The 26,656-nt window shown below is 39.1% G+C and overlaps 1 protein-coding gene across 1 annotated transcript in view; it reads right to left on the reverse strand.

Moving 5' to 3' along the window:
- Window positions 1-902: 902 nt before the first annotated feature.
- Window positions 903-26,656, reverse strand: part of LOC136707417 (macrophage mannose receptor 1-like) — a 32,020-nt gene continuing 6,266 nt past the window's right edge. The window contains exons 11-30 of the mRNA XM_066681474.1: window positions 25,745-25,893; window positions 24,316-24,515; window positions 23,895-24,019; window positions 23,286-23,358; window positions 23,031-23,187; window positions 22,093-22,122; window positions 21,846-22,009; window positions 21,688-21,749; window positions 21,500-21,600; window positions 20,797-20,939; window positions 18,740-18,842; window positions 17,241-17,383; window positions 16,724-16,829; window positions 16,202-16,434; window positions 15,827-15,992; window positions 14,329-14,487; window positions 8,612-8,728; window positions 8,176-8,385; window positions 2,085-2,117; window positions 903-2,004 (exon numbers count right to left, since the gene is read on the reverse strand). Coding sequence (XP_066537571.1) covers window positions 1,802-2,004; window positions 2,085-2,117; window positions 8,176-8,385; window positions 8,612-8,728; window positions 14,329-14,487; window positions 15,827-15,992; window positions 16,202-16,434; window positions 16,724-16,829; window positions 17,241-17,383; window positions 18,740-18,842; window positions 20,797-20,939; window positions 21,500-21,600; window positions 21,688-21,749; window positions 21,846-22,009; window positions 22,093-22,122; window positions 23,031-23,187; window positions 23,286-23,358; window positions 23,895-24,019; window positions 24,316-24,515; window positions 25,745-25,893 — 2,677 coding nt within the window. The 3' untranslated portion in view covers window positions 903-1,801. The remainder of the gene's footprint in view (window positions 2,005-2,084; window positions 2,118-8,175; window positions 8,386-8,611; window positions 8,729-14,328; window positions 14,488-15,826; window positions 15,993-16,201; window positions 16,435-16,723; window positions 16,830-17,240; window positions 17,384-18,739; window positions 18,843-20,796; window positions 20,940-21,499; window positions 21,601-21,687; window positions 21,750-21,845; window positions 22,010-22,092; window positions 22,123-23,030; window positions 23,188-23,285; window positions 23,359-23,894; window positions 24,020-24,315; window positions 24,516-25,744; window positions 25,894-26,656) is intronic.

The following is a 26,656-nucleotide window of genomic DNA, read 5'->3' on the forward strand; positions in this document are numbered from 1 at the left end:
TGCTTAATTTCCAGGCTACTAGCAGTGCCCTTAAAGCAGCTGTGCACCAGTCTGCAGCAAAGGGTAATGTTCCTGTAATTGTAAATTTAAAGTATCAGAGGCCTTCATCAGAAGTGTTGAAAGTCCTATATTATTACCGGACCGCCTACCGGGTCGGCCTAGAAGAGGCATTTTCCCTTACTGAGTAACTGACTGACTGATGCATGCACTAGTAAGAACTGTTAGTTAAGCCATAATTCACAGAGAGAACTTAAGGTGCTGCTTCTACACCATCTGTTGTTAGTTCAGCCATATTTCACATTCCAGTTTGTGAACTTAGTTTGGTGTATTTCTATTGATATAAAGTGGAAAATTTGTTCCCAAATAAAAAATTTGTTCCCAGATGGAATCAAAGAGCAGTAGGTTCTTCAGCTCAAATAGTCGCTGAATAGTAGGAAATAAGACATGAACACGGCCTGCTTGTGGGTGTTTTTGAGGCTGTGTTTGACGTGACACCATGCGTGTTGGGCAGAGCCTCGGCTCAGCGTTGGTGAGTTCACAAGCTCAGCAGAACCGATCTGAGCTTAGAAACATTTACACAGTATTATATCTCACAGAGAGAGGAGAACTGCTGAATTTATCTTAATTCATGTGTGTGTGTGTGTGTGTGTGTGTGTGTATTTGCCTGAAATATTGTAAAGAGAAGTGGTGGGGAGACATTTTAGTTAGTTAGTGTGTTTATCATATAGTTGCACACAACCTCCTGAAACTTCACATGCTTTAACCTGTTACACTGAATAAATTATTGTAATTCTTAAAATCAACAAAATGTTCTTGGTCTTCTATGTTCTCTGGTGGTAGATCATTTAGTATTTATTTTTAAATAAAATGAAATTTATTTTAAATAAAATTCTCCTTTTTTAATTTTTGCATATAATAGTCCTGCCCTCCATATTTTCTGAATCAGAAAATATCACAGAATAAACAGCACACATAAACAAAGACATTGAAACGAAGCACCAAAGCTTCTCCAGACCTTCCCATGACAAGGGTATGTATTTTGGGCTTTCATGTTTTTGAAATGCCAGAAACACCTCTTTGACAATGGCTGTATGGCTAATAGCGGTCCAGCAAATCTAGACTTGTCACCCACTTCTAACTTTTCTTTAACATAAAATTTAATTAAGCTTCCTATTTGACAGCTAATTGTTTTCTAACAATACTAACCTTTATGAAATGGGATTAATTCTGAATGTTGTTAACAGTGGAGTAAAAAAAAAAAGAGGCCAACATATTTTGATTTATAATGTAACAAACGTTCAGAGTTTGTGTTGCCTGGATTGCGATACATCAATAGACAAAATATGGTGGGCTTTTTTCTATTTCTTTCGAGATTTGTTTTTATTTGATCAGTGCGTTTTTAAAGAGATGATCTCAGCTGAATTCAAAGGCAACATACAGTAATGGAATTTGCTCAATATCCAGTATTGAGCCAAAGCCACAAGCCTCCTATCTCAGCAGTTTCTCCACGTTACCCACTACAGCAACAGCCATTAACCACAACGTTGCAACACAACTGAGTCTACGTTTCAAAAATAGTATTTTTTACAGAATTTTTTTTTACAGATATTGATTGTGCAAACTTTATTATAATAAGCACTGATGAAATGGTAGTTATATTTGTGTATTTAATATATAAATCTGGTATTATAAGCACCTTGAAAGTATAATCTAAATCAACAATACTCCTGATCACAAAAACATTAATACAAATCAAAGAATCAAAATGTACATATACAAAAATTACAATAGGAGGGGTCTATTAGTCATTATTTACCAAGGACTTGGTATCTTTCTCCTTTGACCATTGGAATCCTGTAGCATAATACAGTGGGTTCACATGTGAGGGAAGAACAAGGCCTTTTGAATTTCTCTTGTAGATGTAAGCCAGTCCAGCCAGCACTAACAGGACAACAATCACCACCACCACTGACACTGCAGCAGTGTTGGAAATTTTAGGAACATCTGCAGGAAAATCAGAGAACACATTATTTATACTTCAGTCAAATACAGAACTATAAGAACAGTGTGTGTTGGAATATTACCTGTGGGTTTCACTGTAGTGGCCGTGTTTATAACTGTAGTGAAAAGAGAAGGCAGAATAATGCTCGGTTTAGTTTGTTTAACTTGGCTGTATTTGTGTGATGATTTATAAATGCAATTATTTAAAATGTCAGAATTTTGTTTTTAAACTTTTAAAAAGTATAATGTATACTGTTTGGAGATTACGTAAAAGAAACTCACACATATTGTCACGGTCCAATGAAGAATGTGTTTCCAATATAGCAACTTTACAGTAGAGGGGAAAAAAATTTAATGGATATCAATTTAAAGATAGGGCGGCACGGTGGCGCAGCAGGTAGTGTCGCAGTCACACAGCTCCAGGGGCCTGGAGGTTGTGGGTTCGATTCCAGCTCTGGGTGACTGTCTGTGAGGAGTTGGTGTGTTCTCCCTGTGTCCGCGTGGGTTTCCTCCGGGTGCTCCGGTTTCCTCACACAGTCCAAAAACACACGTTGCAGGTGGATTGGCGACTCGAAAGTGTCCGTGTGTGTGTGAGTGAATGTGTGTGTGTCTGTGTTGCCCTGTGAAGGACTGGCGTCCCCTCCAGGGTGTATTCCCGCCTTGCGCCCGATGATTCCAGGTAGGCTCTGGACCCCCCGCGACCCTAAAATTGGATAAGCGGTTACAGATAATGGATGGATGGATGGAATTTAAAGATATATAAATTTTGGAGCATTTTTTATTTGTCCATTTGCCATGAAAGTTTCACACTGTGTGAAGGACAGTTGCTGTTTTTAAATGATGAAGTAAACTAAATCCACAAAAATGGACACGTTTTTCATTGGACAGCACTGACGAATTAAACCTTTTGGCTAAAGCAATGAAATTCTAGCATTATGTGTTATTACACATATTCTTATTATTATATATATTATTACATAACTTCAATTTGCTAGTATGGACGCTCGTAGAGGGAGGTGAACTCAGAAATCTTTGAGGAGTTCAGGTTGGCTTGCCTGGGTGAATGCGTATGAAGCCGGACCCCCATAAATTTACAGGAATGCTGGTCATTAAGTGCTACAGAATGGACAGGTTCAGGTACTCTGGTCAAGGGTTTGATTGGTGTCCTGATTGTGTGTAGGTAAATGAAAGGGGTTAGAGAGTCTATGAATGATCTACTTTTAATAAACTTGTGCATGACTGAGTGTCATGTGAGATGGTAGAGAAATAGCATTAGGTTGAGTAAGTTGAACGTCCTTTATTGATTATGATGACAGAAATTCTAGCGTGATTGGTAATTTGAGTATTCAAATGCCGCAGCGGTAAAGGGGAAATGATTGTGAAATGCGACAGGGTCAGAGTTGGTTTTAAGATGGCCAAGATCGTCGTGTCTGCAGAAATCAAATTGTTCAACTACTAATAGAATTTTAAAGTATTACCAGCTAAATGTCATTAAGCTACAGTGTAACAGTAATAGTGACATTAATCTGGGGCCAATGCCAATGCAAAACTGGATGCATTGGACAGAGTGCTGCTAAGTCCAGTTAAATTGATGGTGGTTGGGTAATGGTGAGGGGTCTGAGGCTGGCAACAATGGGTGGATAATGGATTGGTACCAGCCTTGAAATCAAGTACTACAGAGGAGCAGCATTAATAAAGTGAGATGTCCTTCATTGGCAGGTGTGCCCTGGTGGTGCCTTTCCAATTGCATAGAGGGAATTGAGAACAGAAGGGTGATCTAGAAGGATGACAGATGAGGCCAGATGAGAAGCCCAAAAAGGGTCAGCGCCGCAGGAATGGTGAGATAGAGAGAAGGCAGTGTGTCACACGGGAGAAAACTCTGAAAGAGACAAAATCTAAAGGTGCTGAGGAGCTCAAGCAAGGGGGCAAGGTAATAAGTTGACTCAAAGATAGCGAAAATGCCTAGATGGTGATGAAAAACAGGTGCCAGGGAAGAGACAGCATGTAAGAAGGTGAATTGAATTTGAGGTGGCATCAAGTGCCTGAGTGCTGGTCCAAGGTAACACCTGAGGAGAGAGCATAACTGGAACTTAGGGGCTAGGAGAATCATGGTTGTGAAGATAAGAGGACAGGTTGAAGGCCCACAGCACCTGGAGGAATCACTGCGAACCATACCATAGAAGGCAGGGTGAGGTGCAGTTTCTAGCAGAGAGATGAAAGATGAAGGTCCTCAGTGGAATGAGCTGGAAAGTTAGAAGCCAAGAGCAACAAGGCTGCATGTGAAAGGGTGAATTGAATATGAGGTGGTGTCAAGTGCCTTAGTGAGGGGTAGAGGGGCTGGTCCAAGGCGATGCCTGAGAAGAGAGCAGAAGCTGGAACTTAGGGGCTCTGAGCAGCATGCTTGCGAAGAGGAGAGGTCAGGTTGAAAGCCCGCAGCTGCTGGAACAATCAGTGCGAACAGTATCATAAGAGGCAGGGTGAGGTGCAGTCGCTAGGAGAAGCTTAGCTACAAGCGAGAGAGACAGAAAGTAAGATCCAGCAGGAGAGAGCAAGTCGTACAGTGGGCACAGGGCGCTATTTGTCTGTGAGGGGAAGGCATAGGGATGAGCGTCCATGGCAGTTTCTGAGGAGAGAGTGCAAGCTGTGAAGTTGGAGGCAGGCGATGTGGCCGGAAAGCTATGGGCTTGGGACGAAGGACCATGGCATGAGAGAAGAGGGCTGTAAAGGAAGAGGCAGGATGCAATGAAACCGCAAGGGGAAGGGGATTAGGATGAAGTTCCACATTAGTATAGAGGGTGCGCTGTAAAGGAAGAGGCAGGGTGTGGGACAGCCTAAAAGGAGAGAGGATTAGGACATGGCCTGTAACAGCACCTGAGAAGACGATAAGTTGAAAAGTCAGAGACGGGGAGTAGTGCAGCAGCAATAAGTGGGGTGTGAAGGTCCACTGAAGCACCTGAAAACGTGCTTTCAGTGTGAGCAGCAAGGCAGCACAGAGGAGGGTACGGTACGATAGTCCACAGCGACATCTGAAAAGAATACAATCTGGAAGCCGGAGGGTGGGAAGAGCACAGCAGCAGAGGAGTCAGGATGAGGGTCCGCAGCAGCACCTGAATAGAAAAGTGAAAACTGTAAAGTTAGAGTCAAGGTATGGCACGGCCACAATTTGAAGGGGTTGGGATGAGTGTCCATGAAGTACACAAGCTGCTGATGTAGAGGGTGGGAGAATGAGACGATAGGATGACAGCGAATCTAGGATGAGGAAGCTCTGCAGCAAGGAGACAGCATAGAGTGCCCAGAGGGCCAGGGAGGAGGCAGGCCTGCAACAGCAACCAGTAGAGGGGGTGCGAGCTGGAAAGTATGATGCATAGAGCAGCAGCTGTTGTGGGGTAGAGGGTGGAATGAAGAAACTGCGTTGAGTGCCCAGAGCACTGGACAGGAGACAGGCCCGCAACAGCACCTATAGAGGGGTGCAGGCTAGAAGGTCTGAGGCATTCAGCTGCGGCTGCAACGGGGGAAGAGGTGGGATGATGAAGGGAGGGGTGGGATGATGTGTAGAGTAGACGGCGTCGAGTGCCCAGAGCGCTGGACAGGAGACAGGCCCGCCGCAGCACCTATAGAGTGGTGCGGGCTAGGAGGTCTGAAGCATGCAGCTGTGGCTGCAACAGGGGAAGAGGTGGGATGATGAAGGGAGGGGTGGGATGATGCGTAGAGTAGACCTACGTGCAGTAGACCGCGTCGAGTGCCCAGAGCACTGGAAAGGAGACAGGTCCGCCGCAGCACCTATAGAGGGGTGCAAGCTAGATGGTCTGATGCATGCAGCTGCAACAGGGGAAGAGGTGGGATGATGAAGGGAGGGTTGGGATGATGCGTAGAGACAGAGGTAAAGGAAGAGAATGGGAGAGGTGGGATGATGCATAGAGAAATGTAGAGGAAGATAAAGGGAGGGGGTGGGATGATAAAGGGAGGGATGGGATGATGAAGGGAGGGGTGAGATGATGCGTAGAGAGGCTAAGAACAAACAAAACGAGCACGGAGGGCTGTGTCTATGCTGTCAATAAAGGCCGTATTCAGAGGGAATGAGGAGCCGATTCAGAATGAAGGCTTAAACATTTTGCCTGCTTTCTTTTCTAACATTTCAAATAGGACCATCTTGGCAAGCAGTGTAGGTGAACTATTGCCCTGGTGATGCGCATGAATATTGACAGATTCCAAGCCATTATCCAATGCAGCTCAGGTAATTATATTATCAAAATCATGGGTCTCCAGCTTAGACCCAACCAGGAAGGGCAACAGGAAGAAGAAGAATGCTCCAGCAGGGGCGCTGAGTCGGGGGAGAGAGAGGAGGTTGTGACATCATCGCATTGCTACGCAGGGGCTCCATACACCAGCAGACGGGTTTCTCTCTTTAGCTGAATGAGCAAAGGGAACGCCATTGTTTCAGAGCACGTTACTGGAACGCCGAGGCTGTTCTGCTGGAGAGGAGGAAATGGGAGTCTCAAGGCACTGAAGAGCTCATAGCTGTGGAGCAGCAGCCATACCGATGGTAGTTTCGCCTTCCCCAAACATGAGGCAGTCCCGTAGCAGCGTAGCCAGAGATGAAGGTAAGGGGTTGCAGTGGGAGGAGAAGCAGGAGAGCAGAGCACCGATTCAGAGCGGGTAAATCTGTAGAGCATAGAACAGTCGAAGCGTTTGCAGGCGCGACAACGGCCGTACGTAACTTCAGATACAGGGCAGTCCCATAACAGGAGGCTCGGTGGGTTTGATAATGGCTGAACACGGCTCCAAATACGGGGATCAGTAGGAATGACCCAGCGCGGAGGACCGAGCTGACGTAGTGAAGCAGTCAATTAGTCTCCTGAACTAAATTAAGTGAGTTTGTCTTACGCGGAAATGACGTGAATTTGCAGGGTATATATAGGGCTGAGAGGAGGAGTTTGGGCGTGGTCCTACTCCCAAAATTATGTTATTACATAACTTCATATATATACATATGCCATTTTTAATGTAGTGGGTCCCCCACACCAAGTCCAACATGTTGTTTGTCTCAAATCTGAAATCACGTGAAGACGCAGTGAGAGGAAAAGGATATTGATTCATTGGTCAATGAAGGATGATGTATCACGGACAAGTAGTTTTCGCCACCATTTTGGCAGCCAACTGTGACGAAGGCTGTACAAGAAAAAGTAAACTCAGAGCATATTCTTTTCGCTCATTTCCTTTTACCAGTAAAAAAATATGAAAATATTAAAGATGTTTAAGGGCAGCATGCAGGTAGTGTTGCTGTCCCACAGCTCCAGGGATCAGTCTGTGAGGAGTTTGGTGTGGTCTCCCTGTATCTGCTTGGGTTTCCGCCGGGTGCTCCGGTTTCCTCCCACGGTCCCATAGCACACGTTGGTAGGTGGATTGAATCTACCAACACAGGGAGTTCAGCAGTTTCCGAAGGTCACTGGAGAAGTTTGAGGCTCTGCTTCTTCTTATTGCTCCTCTAATTAAAAGGGATTTTTTTTAACCATCACATTTTAGTAGTCAAGTTTTGTGTTACGAAAAGCTGCTACGAACAAGACAAGCTGTTCAGTCACCATTTCCTGCTCATTGTGACAGATCTGCAAACACGACAATGGTGCTCTGATTGGTCAGATTTTAATGCATCCGTAAAAAGCTGAAAATGGATCAGGAACTAATTTAAAATCTGACGCAGCTTGCAGTGCTTCAGTTTCGGATTCAGTGTGATACGATTAATATGTCTTTAGAAAACAAACATTGAATATATTTAACAGGTATTTGTAAATAATATTTTTAACGTGGCCAGCACGGTGGTGCAACAGGTAGTGTCTCTGTCCCACAGGTCCTAGGGTTGTAATGTTCTGGCAAATGAGAGTTTACAATCAGTCAGAAAGAGGCTTATTGAAACAAGATATTGTAATCAAGTGTGAGACTTCTCCAATTTCCACTTCAACACAGATTCTGCAAGAAGTTTAAGAACCACTGTGTACTAATAGTAATAATGAATAGTGAGGGTCCTCAGAACTGTGTAATAATTCCAGTATATCTCATTTTTGTTAGAGGAATCAAGCAATACCTGAACTTTATCCTATACTTTGCTACACTACTCATGTTTATTACTTCCAGTTCTTTAAATATAATTGTACAGGAACCTAATAAAGGAAAAATTACCTTTGGTGATTTTGCAGATGAATTGTGCTGAACTGTATCTGCAGTGGCGTTTCCCCCATTTTTTAGTAATGGAATGAATAGACGCACAGTCATTATCACGATAATATGAAAAATAAGAGCCATCATCATAATCTTCATCATCTTGACTGTCTTCAGACTGGTCCCAGTTAGTGTAATCCACCACACTGTTGTCCGTCCACAGCCAGTGTCCTGTATGATTCAAAGAGGAAACTCAGCTCGTTAATTTATTTAAAAACACTGCAGTGTAAAAGTGTTTTAATCAAGATTCTGTCATAAGGAAAAAAAATATATACATTTTAGAATTTAGAAATTAGAAGTAGCTGAATTAAATACTTCAAAAATGACCAAACCCTGCAGAGAGAAACAATTTTGGGATCCATGAGTAAATTTCAAACTAGAAATAGGTTTTATTTACCCCCATAGGTTTTGTAAAGGCCTATCCAGAAATTGCCATCATTATTCCCAAGAAAACTTATGTAATACTCTATGAATGATGACTCTTTTGTGTCTTGAATGCTTACAAGGCTGGCTCCTGGAAAATAAACACACAAACAAATAAATAAGCTATACAAGGATTATTCTTCCTTTATACAAAACACAAGACTCCTATACTGTCACTTCTTTTTTATACAGTTTTTGTTCTCTAAAATGCTGAATAATATAAATTGTGCATAATATGAATCCATTTTTTCCCAGAAGAAATAATGGAAGGTTTATTCTGGTTAGATGGGGAATGGAGTAGACGAGAATTCCATTCTCTTAGACGAGCATGAGGCAACTCTGAATGCATCCTGTGTCGTGCTTAAGGACAACTAAGCTGATTTCTAAGATTAAATCTCCAGGTGGTGTGATGGAAATTTGTTTATATAAATGATTCTTAATTAATAGAGATATTTAATCAGCAATGGCCACGCATGCTTGTGTAAACTGAAATAGTTTTATTCCTAATTCTCTGTGTGAGACCGCATACTTATGTGTGTGTGTGTGTGTTTCAAATAACATATTGACACCTCCCTTTGTCTCCAGACCAAGGAGGTAGAGGGGGAGGCACAGGCCACGTCTGGAAAGGTGTTAGAAATACAGGATATAGGGGAAAACAAATGGTGGGAAACTCTGAGTTTTGGGAACAGGATAAAGCGAAAGATGACTGAAATGTAAAAGAGCGAACAGATGGTGTACTTCAAAGGGGTTTCCATGTATAAAAAGACGCTGATCAAAAATGGTCAGCAGAGAGGTGAAAAACAGCGTTGTGCGCACGTCCCTGTCTCACGTTAATTAATAAATGCTGTCTCACTTGACGCCGACTCAGAGACTCAAAGAGCTGTCTTATTTTCTGTCATGATTTTTCCACCACAGTGGTGATATAACTTTAGACCCAGTAGAAAGGGGTGTCCAAAGTCCGCACCATCACTTTTATAATACATCATTAGTGGGCTGCTGACACTTGGCAGTTTTTCTTTCGCAGAAGTACATTAATCTATAGGATTTTTCACCACTGTGTTAATGAACTAAGCTAAATTTAAACACCATTCATTTTTCTAGGCCTGCAAAGTAATTCACAAAAAGACATTTGGTGATGGCTGCAGCAAAAAACAACAAATAAATAAATAAAAAATAAAATAAAATAAATAAATAAAAATGAACAATGCTACGCTTACATTGAGAAGCAGCAATTTTTTTCAACCTGCAGTAAAATGGAAAATCTTTTTTACAGAAATGTATTGCTGCCACACACAATTAAAAAAAATCTCCTCAGTATGTCATTATTTTGAGATAAGCATCTCGTTTTTATGAGATATGTCTGTCTCCATTCTTTTGTTTTCACACAAGAGCCATTGGTTTCACTGGGTCAAGGCAAAGTGACCAGCGATGATCCATTAGTCCAATTGTGTCTAGTTTGACGTCCATGTAATTTTTTATGTATTTGGACTTATTTTCCTGTAAGTGGCCTAATTGCTGCGCCTCTTACAAACACTGCTAAATATAAGCAGCGGCTGATTTGAGTGCTGTGAGCACCAGCTCTTTGCAACGTGACCCTGTCACAGTCACACCGCTCTAGGGACCTGGAGGTCGTGGGTTTGATTCCCGCTCCAGATGACTGTTTGTGCGGAGTGTGCTGTGTTCTCTCTGTGTACGCGTGGGTTTCCTCCAGGTGACTGTAGTGTGAGGAGTGTGGTGTGTTCTCTCTGTGCACGCATGGGTTTCCTCCGGGTGACTGTTTGTGAGGAGTGTGGTGTGTTCTCTCTGTGTCTGTGTGGGTTTCCTCCGTGTGCCCCGGTTTCCTCCCACGCTGCAAAAACACACGTTGGTAGGTTGATTGGCGACTCAGAAGTGTCAGTAGGTGTGAGTGTTTGAATGAACGAATGTGTGTAGGCAGGTGAATGTGGGGAGACAAAGCATAGATACGGCTTAACGTAGCACAAATTTTGATTTCTGCTATTTACACTATTGCTAAATTGCTAAAACTACAATTTGCTAATCTTCTATCTAGAGGGTTGAGAGAACGAGAGAAAATGGGTCAATGACTCAAGTCTGGGCGCGCTGGGAGACTCGCCTATTGGGGTCAGTGGCCATTTCCTGCCGCCGGCTCGGCGGAGGCTTGGGTTTGTTTCTGGAGTCATGGTTCGTTGGTGGAGGCAAAAAATATTCAAATGCCCGGTTCGTATCTTGGAAAGTTTGTTAGTATAGGCGTTTGTAAGTAGAGGTTCCACTGTAGAATTTTTTTTTTCGTAAAGGCAGCAGCTAATTAGTTTTAATTGGCTCTGTATAAAAATAATAAAAAAACTATTTAATAAAATTATTTGTAATATATCATGTCAAAAAAAAATTATTGAGAAACTCTTTCTGCTGTCAAAGGTCACATTCAGACATCTAGGTTATTAAAGGGAACTGCAACTATAGAAGAAATGTACATTGATTGTACCAGTCTATATTCTCAGTTTTTGAGCGTATGTGGGACCTGCTACTGTATGTAACATTATAGCTTTTCTTAATCTGTACCTTGTCAAAGAAATTTGCAGCTATGAGGCAATTACCTCTAGACACCCGGGTTAAAGCTTAGCCCCCCTAAGTATTAATCTCCAATGTCGGCCCTGAGTAAGTCTCCTAGGCCTGATGGTTTTACAGTTGAATTCTACAAAGCCTGTCTGCCCAGCTTGTCCCAATTCTGACCAGGTTATACAATGACTCCTTCAACGAGGGCAGACTTCCTCTAAGCCTGTTTGACGCAACCATTGTAAACTATAACTTAACATTTTTAGCCAAAGTTTTAGCCTCCCATCTCAAACACATAATGCCAGACTTAGTTGCTCCGGAAAAAAACAGGTTTCATAAAGGGGAGACTTTCATTCTTCAACACAAGAGGTTTACTTAACATTCTTTTCTTCCCCTTATAATTCTCCCTAATTCTAATTGTCTCTTGATCTTCTTCGGGTTTAACCTGTTTTTCAAATTAGTTAAATTTGGCTTTGATTTCAACTTTATTTTGCTGAATTTGTTGTATATGCCCCAAACTATACTCTATAAATTTATACTGCATCCATTTACACTAAGATCCAGTCACTCTAGCACCAGATACTCAGTCACTTTCTAGCACCAGACAAACTCCAGATTATAAACATCTCACTCATAAAGAGGTTTTCCTAGCTCATTAAAAACTGCTGTTGTGAAGTCTCTTCTAAAAAAGAAAAATTTAGACTCATCTCAGATAAATAACTACAGGCCCATTTCTAATTTACCGCTCATCTGCAAAATCATTGAGAAAATAATTTTCAAGCAAATCACTAGCTTTTTGTCCCTAAACAACTGACTAGACAAATTCCAGTCCGTGTTCCATGCTAAGACCTGGAATCCTATTATGGATTGCATTAAAAATCTCACAATTTTAAGAGGAATTTGATGTGTAAATTTGCAAGTCATAAGCAACACCCTGTTTAATATCATGTACATATTTATGATTAAATTCTGACACTATGAAGCAGCCTGGGCAGAAAGGAGGGATCTGAATGTGATGGGATGGTTAGGGCTAGGGGTTCGATATGGTTTGTAATGGCTACATTGTTCTTTTCTTAATCGTTTGTCAACATTATTTCATATTTGACCATCTGCAAAAAAAAAAAAAGATTCAGAACAATAAACAATGGCAAAGAAGTGTAGATGGGTTCCTTGCGTTAAATACGAAATGACATTTACCGTATTTTTCATGGAGAAACAAATATACAATAATAAACAGCAAAAACAATAAAACTTTAATGGATAAATAAATGCTTTAGCAAGGAAAAAATAAAATGTGAAATTTCTCTCAACCCTATCATATTGATTTTCTTGATCTGTTTTCACTACCCTGCTCATTTCCACTATCACCCCTCTTTACTGTGCCCTTGCCACTGGTTCTAATAGAAAAATGGCACATAACACTGAAATATAGCACCAAAAAGTACCAAATTCAGTTTCTGTTGAACCAGTACGGAACTGAGAACCGCTGAGGGTAGCAAGGCCTGGTTTGGCTCATAATATACTTACTGCACACTGCCTTGCATACTTTTATTATTCTATGTGAGTAATCTATTTCTTAATAACCTATAGTACCATTTCAGATTTGAAGATTATAAAGTCACATTAAATGAGGGGTGAGAGCACTTAATGAATCAAAGCTGAATCGATGGGTTAAAAAAAAGGATAATAATAAACAATGCTCCTTTTATGCTCCTATTTCTTCATTTACATTTCTTTCAATTCTTCATCCTTTTACTGACTTTCCTCTCCAGCAAACTTAAATATAATTTATGTGATAGACAGACACAAAGTAGCACATAATTGTGAAGTGGATTGAAAATGATGGATTGAACAGTGCTCCTTGGGATGCTCAAAGCTTGGGATATATTTTAATAACCTAACCCTGCTTTAAACTTCTCCACAACTTTATTTCTGACCTGTCTGGTGAGTTCCTTGGTAATAATGCTGTTTGTTCACTGGTGTTCTCTAACAAACCACTTAAATTACACACAGCTGGACTCTATTAACTAATTAAGTGACTTCTGAAGGCAGTGGATTGCACTTGATGTTATTTAGGGGAATCAGAGTAAAGGGGGCTGAATACTTCTGCATGTCAAATTTTCAGATTTTTATTTGATTATACTTTTGAAAACCATGTGTCATTTTTGTTCCACTTCACAATTATTTGCTACTTTGTGTTGGTCTATCACTTAAAATAAAATACATTTACTCAATAAAATACATTTAAGTTTGTGGTTGTGACAAAATGTGAAAAAGTTCATGAATACTTTTGCCAGCCATGGTATATGAATTACAGATTTAGATTTAAGCCACAATTTATTGTGTTAGTAAATTATGATGTGAAGGCGTATTTCATCTTTGGAATGTAACATTTATGCATTATACATAAATAAAAAATATATATATTATATGTTTGTAAATTATTAGTGTTAGTTATTTCAGTTTGTATGTTGTCTTTATTTTCCAGATCAGCTTCTACAAGCTTGAGTTTCAGTTTGCTACCTGCAAAATTTTGGCAATTGTGTTGTACTGCTCCCAGACAGTGAGCTTTGGAATATGTAGTAAACTCTCAATTGTAGGTGTGCAACACTCTGTGAATGTGAAAATACAAAGGCAGGTTCATACTGTACACGATTCTTGTAAATAATTCATTCACATTAACTTTACTTACTTGCAGAGTTGCAGAGTAGTGTTACTGAAGCTCTTATAACAGTACGACCTATAGATGTGTGTGCAGCTAGGAATGCGTGATCAATACATAAAAGTCTTTTATTGTGAAGTGCATCAAGCAATCATGAACAGGAAATGGCCAGAGCTGCCAGATTCACGCACTTCTTTGGGCCTCAAGATTATTATACAGTTCAAACCCGTCTTACTACTTTTACATTCACCAAGTGTAAAACACCTACAATTCAGAGTTTACAAGTATGATACAGATTGCAAGGCTTGCTGTATGATTGTGATTCAGGGAGTAGTTCAACAAAACTGACAAGTTTGCACATAGCCAAATGAAACACAAACCTGTACAAGCTGATCTGAATGAGTGAACATACAAATAAAGGCATGCCAAATGACTTTATGGCATTGTTTCTATTCTCATTATGATGTTTTTCTCACCTCTTCTACCACAGATTTTAGAAGCTGAGATCCATGATTCTGAATCTAATACAAAAGCATAACAGTGCCCTCTGAAAGGCACCCATGTCATCAGTGGCTCCTCGTCAGTTAGCTCAGGGCACACTCCTGGATACTGAGCTGGTAGAGTTGGAGCAACTTCTGCAAAGATAACATTTACTCAAAAAGTTCACAGCAGGGTTTTTATTTTAAGAGCATCATACAACTGTTAAAGATTAGAAGAAATGCATCCTCACCCCTGGAGCAGAAAAGCTGGGACACTGAGCAAAAATTTAATTGAAAACAGAACACAGGCAACATTCCAAATGTTAAAACTGTTGAATTGTTTCTGAAAACCATTTGCCCATTTTGTATTTGATGCCTGAAAAACATTACCAAAAATGTTGGAATAGGGAACAAATACTGGTAAAGTTGTGTAATGAGACCAAACAATAAATACATAAAATAAAACAACAATTAAGTTAATTTGAAATAAGATAGTGATGTGACTGGTCTTGAAAAGAGCATCTCAGAGAAGCAGAGTCTTTCAGAATAAAGATGGGGATTTTTCACTCTGTGAAAAATTGCATTGGCAAAGAGTGAAACCATGGAAAGTATAATGCTTCTTAACTTAAAACAGTATAGAACTTGGGGATTACATCTTTCATGGCACATATTATTAAAAGTTTCAGAGAATCAAGAGAATTCTCTAATATTCAAGGGATGAGGCCCAAAAGCAGAATTGGCTTACTGTAGTCTTCGGGCCCTCAGACATCAATGGATTAAAAACAGAAATGTTTCTGTAGTGGAAATCATTGCATGGGCTAAGAAACACTTCCTAAAAACACTGTCTGTGAACACAATTCTTGACATGTTGCAATCCAGACAATGACTTTTTCTGGGAAGGCCTTTTGTATGTCAGTAACACAAGACCAATACACATTCTGCATGGATTACAAAAACAGCAGGGCTTCTTATTCAAGGAAGTGTAGGAGCTAAATTAATCCAGATCTGTCATACACCGAATCACACACTATAATGGAGACCCCAAATTGTTGAGCAGCTGAAACAAAAAAAAAAATCTGCAAATACTTCACTTTGAAAACCACAGTGGCTGATCTCCTTGGTTCACAAACAGAGTGTTTTAAAAGAGGAGGTTATGAAACACAGTGGTAAACCTGCACCAATGCCAACTTATTTTGGTACGTGTTGCTGACATCAAATTCAAAATGGGCAAATGTTTTTAAAAAACTATTAAACTTTCTCAGTTTTAACATTTAAAATTCTGTCCTTGTACTACCATAAAATTAATTCTAAGGTTTAAATTATTTGCATATTGCTGCATTTTGATACATCTCTCAGCATTTTTGGAAATAGGGTTCTATGACTAAATCATAACTGAAATTACCTTCAGGGCTCAAAACAGAATTTTAGACTGGTCAGTTATTTAAGTGTGTATAAATGATTTTAACTTTATTCACTGCTGCTAAACCTAACTCACCTGTTGATTTCTTACACAGACTGTAGTAGGTTTCATTGCATTTGGCAGTTTTCCAACTTCCTTCTCCATCCACATAAACACAGGGCTGGTCCTTCTTTGGTTCTTCGTAATCCCATTTCGCCATATTTAACTGCCAGTTATCAATCCACCGGAAATATCCATCTGTCTATTAAAAAATAATACTTACAATAACCAAGGTTGCACTAGGTGTGCCTAATGCCATAGTCTGAAAGATTTAGCTGAATTTGCAGGTGTATGGGAGAGTACAGTCATATGAGTTGACCAGCACTGACAAAAAAAAAAATAGTTACTAACAAACTACTGTAATTTTGCAACATTGGGAAAAGTCACAGGTTTAATGCTCATCAGTCCTACCTCCTGACTGTTAAGGCCAATCCACAGGGGTTGTCCAAGTTTATTTGCCTGCAGCTGAGTGTAGTATTGAGTATAGATGTCTCGAATGCTGGCCAATTTTGCCTCCTGAGACTCACAGTGTTGTTTCGCTTCTCCCCAGGTCAGGTTTGTTTGAATGATCAGGTAAGAAGCATTTCCAATTTTGATGAAGGTTTTGGGCTGCTCTGTGGAGTCTGGGATGGTTACATCTGGATCTGAAAATGGAGGAGACAAATGTATAAGAAAATGTTAAATATTATAAAGGCATGCAAAAATACAAAAGAGGTTAAAGCAAATGAAGCTGACTTTCAAAAATGATCTAAAATATAGACCTATTTTTTACTCTATAAATCTCCATGTGTTTAAAGTTTTGATGATTTTACTCATTATAAAAACAAGGAAAACCTTTTTATAAGAAATGTGTCCAGATGTTTGATTAACAGTGTAGAGTTACTGTTAATTTAAGAGTGTGCCATAGTAACTAAATTGCTTTTTTGATCTTACCTAGAGGTCGACTGCATATAAAGCCACTTGTATCATTGCAGTCTTTTTTCACCCATATTCCTTGCTCTGATCTTTGCTGACCTCCCACAGCATAACACTCTGTCGTCTTTTAAACATAAACACCAGATCTTAATTCAAGATTCAAATATTCAATTTAAGAGAAAATAATCACTTACAATAATGGTGAAAGGTAAGGTGCAATGCAGTCATAATATATTCTTAACACGTTAAAGAAACACTAGGTAGTATCTTTACCTTATAATTACAGCTTTAACCCTATTATATTGTTTCACTGACCTGTAATAGGGAGAACAGAGCTTCTTCTACTTGCTACTCCAGTCTCAGCACTACAGAAACTAAACTATGTAACTTTTGGAGATGGGTAGTACAGAGCTATAAAAATAAATTACACTAAGCAACTGCACAGGACCAAGGAGAAAAAACACCAAAACTTACCTAGTGTTCCTTTTAGTGTTTATGTAGAAAATGTTCTAAATGATCAAAGTGGGTGACATACCGACATGTCGTATATTGATTCTAAAGTGTTTGTGAATATAACCGAACTGCCATCCGTCCATTTATATGATTCACCCCCCAAATTACTGAAGCCAATCCATAAATCTTGGGCGTTGTCCTCTAACATCTTCAAAGTCAGAAATGCTAAATTAAGAAGGAAGAGAATAAAAGCAGTTAAGAAACTCAATGTAATATTTGCCACACTGCACTTGTTTACAAGTGTTTCTTTGACTTTGGCCTCTCTTTGACGTCATATTTTGGGTAAAGGAAAAGTTATTCAGATGCTAATGCATTTCTCTACTCTTCTGTCTGAATCTGAGTGAGTTAATATACAAGCTTCAGTAAACGTATTATTTCACTTTAGTTTTGCTTTTTCCTGTGTATGAGACTACTGACACAAGCCTCACATTGTTTTGTCTCTCCTGCTGGACAAACATTTTAACAGTAGTTATTTAACTGCTGTATGTATAATAACTGGTTAATCACTGGTACAAAAGTGACATTTTCTTCAATCTCCATCTGTCTCCAATAGTGAAAAAGCTCTTCAACTTTTCGTTCTGGATTCAAAGAAAATGCAAATGTGGCCGAACTATTCTGTATGTATATTAATGTTTACACGAGAGTTGTATCATGTAATGTGTTGGTGATATTATTGATTACATTAATTCAAAAATAATTTTATATAAATACATATATAATGTGGTGGCACTGTGGCAAAACTATGTCACACAGCTCCAGGGTTCTGCCCCACTTCTTTGAGGAGTTTAATGTTTTCTGACCATGGATTTCCTCCGGTTGCTCCAGTTTCCTCCCACATTCCAAAAAAAAAAAAAAAAAAAAAAAAAAACACGCAAAAAAAAACAAAAACAAAAAAAAACAAAAAAACGTTGGTAAGTGGATTGGAGGCCAGTAAATCAGGGTTCCCTTTGCAACCCTGAACTGAATAAGTGGTTGTAGAAATTATTTACCATTTATAATTTTAGAATATTTAGAAACAACTTTATATTGATTATATATAATTGTAAATTTTATAATGCACATTAACACTGATTTCTTATAATAAATAACAGATATAAATGTTAAAAATGTATATCAGAGTTTTTATATTATTTGTATTTATATGTATTTATATATTGCTTTATATGTTTAATTATACTTATATTAATCAGAAGGAACACTTGTGGAAAGTCTAATGAGCCTCTGTGCGATGGAGCTGGGCAATGGTCACCTGCTCCTTCCAAAACACCACATTTAAGAGTTAAACCAGTCATTGTGTGTTATGGCTGCCTACTTCTTCGTGTCCTCCTCCCACTTTGTGATAACTCAGAAGTGGTTGTTTAAAACTCCCAGGATTTCTGTCTGTGTGGGATTTTTAAAACTTTGTCACTGCTACTAACACGTCTCGTACAGAAAAACAAATAAGAGCGCCAAGTTACTTCCATGTTTCAAAATAAAGTGGATAGGATATGACATGGTGGTTTTTTAACAGAAATCACTGACCTTGCTGAAGTTTGTGAGTTATTGATGCCAGATTTCCTCCAACAGCCCTACAGAATTTTCTGGCATCATACCAGGTTTTCGCCTCCAGGTTTATTTTGTAACACTATAAAAAAAACATATAAATGATATGTTACATGAATTGTACATTCGTACAATTCGTACATACATACAAATTGTACAACACGAAACCAAACTGTTTTAAGAAAACTGAGTGCACAAATTAACATCACAGCACCAACAGAACACTGCCCAGACCCAAGTGTGTGTGGAGTGACCTTACTGACTTTTCTATGGCTGTATAGCTCTGCTTCATGTAGCTTAGTCTTGATGCTTAGTTGACAGAGTTGGATGAGGGTGTAATATTTATGCTTGATTTGAATAACATATCAACAACAAAAATGGATAAGAAAAGGTCGAAGCCATTTCCGTTAAGAATAAAAAGAGGGAAATTAAATACTTACTTAAAAGCTAGTATAAAACTAATGTTTTATATGTTACTTGCTAGGGTAACAAACACTGAAAATATTTACTGTTGAAGTAGCTAATTTCACAAGTTCACATATCATCCAAACCACTCCACAGATGATGTTGTAGCTATCATTCATCATCTGCACTGTAAAATATGTCTGTAAATTGTACAGTGAAAAACTGTAAATGACAGTAAATGACTGTAAATTCTAAAAAGGTTGAAAACAGTTTCTGTAACAGTGAAATACCATAAATACTTTTATCAGACAAGACACTACACTAGCACTGGAAGGAGCTGAGACTCATTAGGGAGATCCCAGCAAGATGTGCTGCTCCATATTTTCTATGATTTTCCAAGTTTCTTTGTTTTTCTCTCTCTTTGAGACTTTTTGATTTTGGGTTGCATTGGGGCGATTATGTTGTGCATTTGTGTTCATGTGCATGTTGTGACGTTTTTTTTTTGTTTTTCAGAAACGTTTACCTGTGTTCCAAGTGCTGGAGTGTGGTACTCATATACCACACATTTTTTTGCTCCTTTCCGCAATACCTCATTACGAGGGCTGAATATAGGATGCAGTATGGCTATATCTAAGTCTCCATTCTCTCATCTGTCACACTATTTACATGTTAATTTTATGGCAAAATAAGAGATAAAAAATAATATGCTACAGGTAAAAACAGCTTGGGGGAGATTCTGATGCAAAGAACTGGCACGTTTTCCTTCAGCTGAGTGTTTCTTCTATTTTGTCTTCACATGTACATTCTCACTTAGTTTTCTTTTATTCTGGCTTCAGGATTTAGTCCTTCTGGGCTTGGAGTATTTCTCAGGCTTGGTCTCAGCTCATTTTTCTCGTTTTTGCTTTGCCCTATTTATAATAAATTCCGAATTGCTCATGTCTGTCTCTGGCCTTTGCTTACATCCATTAAGCAGCTGAAACTGGGTTTTCTTTACACAGATTTCTCAAAAAAACTGGGGATCATGTCCCCTTCTGTACAGACCTGTAATCAACTATGGTGTATGCTGTATTTTTCTACAACACAAATTAATTTAATTGAGGTATGATTATGAAAACTGTGAAACATTATGTAATTTTCACATAAAACCTTTATATTTTCAGTTATTAATGAATTTCTTAATTAAGTAGTAAATAGTTCGAAGTAATTTGGCATACCACCTCTTGTTGCTTCACGTACCACAGTTTGAGAACCACTGAACTAAGCTAAACGTAAAAAAAGGCATTTCTCTGGGCCAGCAAAGTAATTCACAGAATGATATCTGGTGACGGATGCAGCAAAAAAAAAAAAAAAAAAAAAAAAAAAACCCGCAAAGTTGACAATGAGAACCGTCCATTTCAAGAGAGAGGGCACTATTTGTAGTAAAATATTGAATTTTACACTTTATTGATCTTCTGCAGCAGTCAGTGCTCTAAAATGAAATTCAGTAGTTAATAAATATAAACTGTTTTGTAAATTTGTGTTTTTCATATTTTGAATACAAGGTCAAAAATCATTTATAAATAATTTATATTTATATATATTATAAGTGGTGTAGCAGGTAGTATCACAGTCACACACTCTTGCACTTTTACCTTGTTTTGAAATTTGAACCAGCCTGGAGCACAGTCTCCTCGGGGCGGCTCGGTGGGGGCAGCAGTGGAGTTGACCGGGACAGAACCACTCCTTTCACACATAAACTTCTCATAATCCCCACAGTTCAAACTTTCCCAAAGCCCTGGAGAAGACAGTGATGTGTATTTTGACTAATTTTTCCCCACACATCTTAATATTCCTTAAAAACTAGTCAGCTGTATTCCTCTTTTATAAGTTTTGTATTATATTTCACTGTATTTCAAATGTGTTACAATCTATAAATATAAAATAATCTATTATATTTAGGGCAGCAGGATGGCACAACAGTTAGTGTCACTGTCCCACAGCCCCAGGGTCCTGGGGTCATGTGTTCGAGCCCTGCTTTGGATGACTCTCTGTGAGGAGTTTGGTGTATTCTCCCCGTGGGTTTCCTCTGGGTGCTCCGGTCTCCTCCCTTGGTGCAAAAACACATTGCCTACTCATAGGTGAACTGCCTACTCAAAAATGTCCATAGGTTTGAGTGTGTGAATGTGTGTCGCCCTGTGAAGGACTGGTGCCCAGTGATTCCAGGCATACTCCAGACCCAGCATAACCCTGAAATGGATACGTGGTTCCAGACAATGAATATATCTAATAAAAAAAAATACATCATGCAAGGTTTAACCCCATGCTTATCTTGACGGACCCATTGCCATAACTGACCTTGAGACGAAGTCATTTTCACACAGTTGTCCTCCTCGTTCATAAAAGCCGGCTGGTTTTGTTCCCATGCCTGAAATACTACTGGAGATCCATCCATCCACCTTAACAAGAAACATGTGCTACATTTCTTTCTGTTTAATCATATCTTAAATATGTGTTTAAATGTGAGAGCTCTGGCAGTAACTTACATTAATGACTTATCCAGATCAATTGTCATTCCAATAAAGATGTCACCATAATTTAACCTTGACTAAGAAATACAAAAATATAAAATAATAAATTAAAAAACACAAGTGCACCATTTAAACATGCAGACATTAAAATTCCACCACGAGGTTCACTTTACCTGACGCCAGACAAACCTCCACTCTTCTTCATCATTGATGACCACAAGATCACCGTGTCTGTGCTTACAGAACCTCCGTCCTTCTTCCATAGAGTCATAACCACTATCTATATAATACTGACTCTCCTTGAATATAATCCAGCCATCATCTGTTTCATTGTATGCTGAGAAAGAACAAAACAGAATGAATTTTGAAATTCTCCTCATGGAATTAAAATTTGATTGAAACAGCAGAGCTCAGACTTACTTGGCTCCTGCACTGCCTTTGGTGTAACTCCTAGAGGGAGACAGAGAACATTTATCAGAATCAAATCCACCATCTCAGGCCTGTTGCACACACCAAATATCGGTGTGCAAAGTTAGATGTAAAAAGAATAGTTCTGGTCCTAATATCTGATTGGCTGAGCCTTGTTCAAAGCCATGGCACAACATCTAAATTCCATATTAATGTTCCATCTTTCACAGTAGTTGTCAGTATATTAAAAACTGAAACTTTTGAGGTAAATGTTGATATACTCTGTGGTTAAACAAATTGTTTCAGCAGCTATGATGGCTTGCATACAGGACTGACCAGGTACATATTTTTAGACGTTTTTTAGACAAAAAAGTGAAATCTAAACTTTGAAAAGTATTAACTGAAATGATTTTGCTCTATTTCTGCTCCACAGGTGGATAATATTGACTTATTTTTGCTGTTTCTGATCACTTAAGGTGGAAATGTCTCTAACTTGAGTTACAAATGGGTTTCTGTGGTAATTCAAACAGTGAATAAAAACCTACAGAAGTTAAATTTGTACAAATTGTGCCATGTACAAACAGTTGCTTTTCCCCCTCAAACATATAACTCTACCTTAAAAGATACAGCAATATTGAACTGAAACAAATCAGAGAGAACAGCATTTCCCCATAATCATAGACATCCCTTTAACTAATATACAGCCAGAAACAGCTAGCACAGTTATCTGAAACCTAGAAAAATGTAAGAAAAGTCTGGCTTAATTAAATATTTTTTGATTTGCTTTAATTTATTTGATATATTTAGTGACATAGTTGGAAAAAATAACTGTAAAGATGTTTGGGTGTAAAATGAACAAATAAAATGGTACTCATGAAATTTTGCAAGGACTAAAATAAATGCCTCTAAAGCCATTCTTTAAATCCTCAAATGATGTACAGTTGCTCTACCTTTTTGAATCTCACAGAGCCAGTCCATCCTGTGATTACACGGTACGTCATTCCATCGACCTGTTCCATCGTACCATTCACTAACTCTCATTTTTGCACATTTTTCAATGTTGTTTAAGTTGTTAGGTTCATCATCCTCCCAGTCTTCAAAGGATGACTAAAAAACAAGAAATCCAAAATGAATTTTATCACCCCACACATCAGCCCTATGAGGAAATATCTCAGAACAGCTGATCAAATTTAAACCACACTCACAGCTGAGCCATCACTCCATGTGTAACCAATAGTGGGATCCTGGATGCTGTAGCCAATCCATGCTGAATAGGAACTGCAAACATAAATATCTGTATAAAGACTGTATGTCTAGGTCCACTTCATTAAACTCAAAGTTACGTTGTAGAAGAAAAGAAAGTCTATTGTTCTTCTAAATGTTTGATTGAAATCCCTGTAATTCCATTTACGCTTCATTGTAATCCAAATTTATAAGAGAATTTCTTTTTATATGAATGTTTTTATTTATTGTGCACTGTAAAATTGTTATACAGCTCAGGGCATTGTCTGTAAAGAGTTTGGTGTGTTCTCTCCTGTGTGTTCTGTCTATTTTGTTTCCTCTGTATTGGCTGTATTTCCTCCCATAGTCAAACACATGCTGGTAGGTGGACTGGTTACACAAACCCTTCATAGTGGTGTGTGAGTGATTGTGTGAGTTCATGATGTCCTGTGATGGACTAGTGCTCTGTTCATAGTGTGTTCCTGCCTTGTCGCGAATGATTAGGGGTAGGTTCTGGACCCACTGCGAACCAGAACAGGATTAAAGGACTACAACAAACTAAAGGTATGCTTTTATTAGACTCAAATACTTACTAATCCAAGTCAGCAAACGGCACATCAGTAGACTCGTGGATACTGAGTAGGTCACCCCCCAATTCCCGACAGAAGGCAAGAGCTTCAAACCACATCTTCTCTTCAGTGTACCCCACTGTATATAGCTTTAAAAAGCACATTAAAATATACCCAAATCAGTGTTGAGAGAAAAAACAATAAAAAAACAATTAAAAAAAACAGATCTTAATATATATAACGAAGTGTAACCTGAGAAAGGGCCCTCCAAAGCTGTCTGGTAGTGACAACATCTGCTACACCCCAATGAACAAACTCCCTAATGATGTGCTTCATTTTAATGTTCAATTAGAAGGTCTTCACAAACTTTTTGTCATTTACTGTTTTTCATTCAAGTTTAATGGTCTTTTGTATTATTATTAACATTATAAAGTTTTAATTGTACCTTGACACAATGATCCCTGTTCTTGAGTGGAAACCAGCCCTCGCTGCAGTTGACAGGAGGAATCGTTGGATGGGCTGGAGTTGGGATCACTCCCTCTGCTTTCTGCTTACAGATGTATTTCTCTGAACTAGTGCAACCTAGCACATCCCATAATCCAGCAAGTACACCTGTGGTCATGGCAACGCAACCTTGTTTCCCACCTGTGTTAAAAATATTTTTCAAATGTAGTTTTGTGTCAAAAAATAATGGAACATTAAAGAAATAATATAAATAAATAAAGTGATTAGGGAGGGGCCTGGACTGGCCGTGAATGCAAGTGCAGCTAACAGCACACCTTCCAGGTCCACTGTGTATACTGAGGTTCATTTGGGGTTGTTATTTGGTATATTTATGTGCATGTTAGGTATTTCATATTTTATTTTTGTCTGGGTAGGTGCTTGGTTTGTGGTGAGAGACTGGGGATTATACACTGTCTTGGAGTTATTGTTCCTCCGGCTCTTGAGGCACACTTCACCTATGCTCTTGTTTAGGACATAATAATACACTTCCTAGAGAAGAATCCCTGTCTCTTCCATCCCCATTGCTTGTTCATACCCTTAAGCTAGTAACATCTACAATTATAAGTACACATTAATAATGGAATAGGTGACTGAATTCATGTCAACTACAGGGGTTAGACAATGAAACTGAAACACCTGTCATTTTAGTGTGGGAGGATTCATGGCTAAATTGGAGCAGCCTGGTGAGCTCCACAGGGTCAATATACACGGTCGGGCTGCTATAGCCAAACCTTTGGTCACTCATGCCAATGCCAAATGTCGGTTTCAATGGTGCAAGGAGCACAAATCTTGGGTTATGGACAATGTGAAACATGTATTGTTCTCTGATGTGTCCACCTTTACTGTTTTCCCCACATCTGCGAGAGTTACGGTGTGGAGAAGCCCCAAAGAAGTGTACCACCCAGAGTAAAGCATGGGGGTGGATCAGTGATGGTTTGGGCTGCCATATCATGGCATTCCCTTGGCCCAATACTTGTATCAGGATGACAGTGCACCAATACACACAGCAAGACTGATGAAAGACTGGTTTGATGAACATGAAAGTGAAGTTGAACATCTCCCATGGCCTGCACAGTCACCAGATCTAAATAATATTGAGCCACTTTGGGGTGTTTTGGAGGAGCGAGTCAGGAAACGTTTTCCTCCACCAGCATCACGTAGTGACCTGGCCACTATCCTGCAAGAAGAATGGCTTAAAATCCGTCTGACCACTGTCAGGACTTGTATGTGTCATTACCAAGACAAATTGATGTTGTATTGGCCGCAAAAGGAGGCCCTACACCATACTAATAAATTATTGTGGTCTAAAACCAGGTGTTTCAGTTTCAATGTCCAACCCCTGTATCTCAACTAAAATTTGTAGATTTTACCTGGCATTCCAGCATTGAAGTGTGTGAAGGGAACTTTGCTAGTGTTTGTCCACTCAAAAAAGTGTTTATTCTTTTGGTTGGACAGTCCGATCCAGAAGTGCTTCTCTGATCGTGTTCCAATCAGACTGACCAGGAATGCATTTTCAATCCTGAGAGGGAAGAGAAAATAAAAAGAAAATGTATGGTATTTTGTAAATGAGGTATTTTGGAAGCAACACATATCACTAAATTGATTCTAATAGAAGTTATTATTTCTATAGATTAAATTCTGAGCCTAAACCTAGTATAATGTTTACACAAAACTCTAACAGCTCTGCTAATTCTAAATAATTACTGGGATATAATAGCTTTTTACTTAATGAAACGTCTCTGCCACAAGAATCAAACAATGCAGCACCTGTCCCGTGACAGGTTACTCACCAAAGTTCACAGGATACCAATACCTCTGTTACTATTGAGAAGAATACCAACACAAGTGTACAGGAGGATGTGGGAAGGAAGTGGAACCCACGAATGGCAGTGCAGGTAGCCAGGAGCTCATTAGAACTAAGGGATGTAATTGTCCAAGTGCAATACAGAAGAGCGGGCCTTGGGTCAGGTGATACATGGAAATCTTTTAGCAAGACAACATCACCAGAGAGAAGGCAAATGATGACTAGTTGTAGATTATGTACAGGGGTTGGCACTCTGAAGCATACTCTATCAGCATGTAAGTTTAGTTTGTCGCAGGGGAGGTATACACGGAGACATAATCAGGTGCTAAGGGTTTTAGCATGTTTGTTGGACAGCAAACACTTTGCAAACAGAAAGCATCTTGGAGAAATGCTTCTGTTGTTCAAATACAAAAGAGGGAATGTTGCAAGCCAGAATGCAGATGGCGTAAAAGAAATCTTCAAAGATAAACTACGTGAA

This window comes from Hoplias malabaricus, chromosome 9, assembly GCF_029633855.1.
Source record: "Hoplias malabaricus isolate fHopMal1 chromosome 9, fHopMal1.hap1, whole genome shotgun sequence".
Lineage (NCBI taxonomy): Eukaryota > Metazoa > Chordata > Actinopteri > Characiformes > Erythrinidae > Hoplias > Hoplias malabaricus.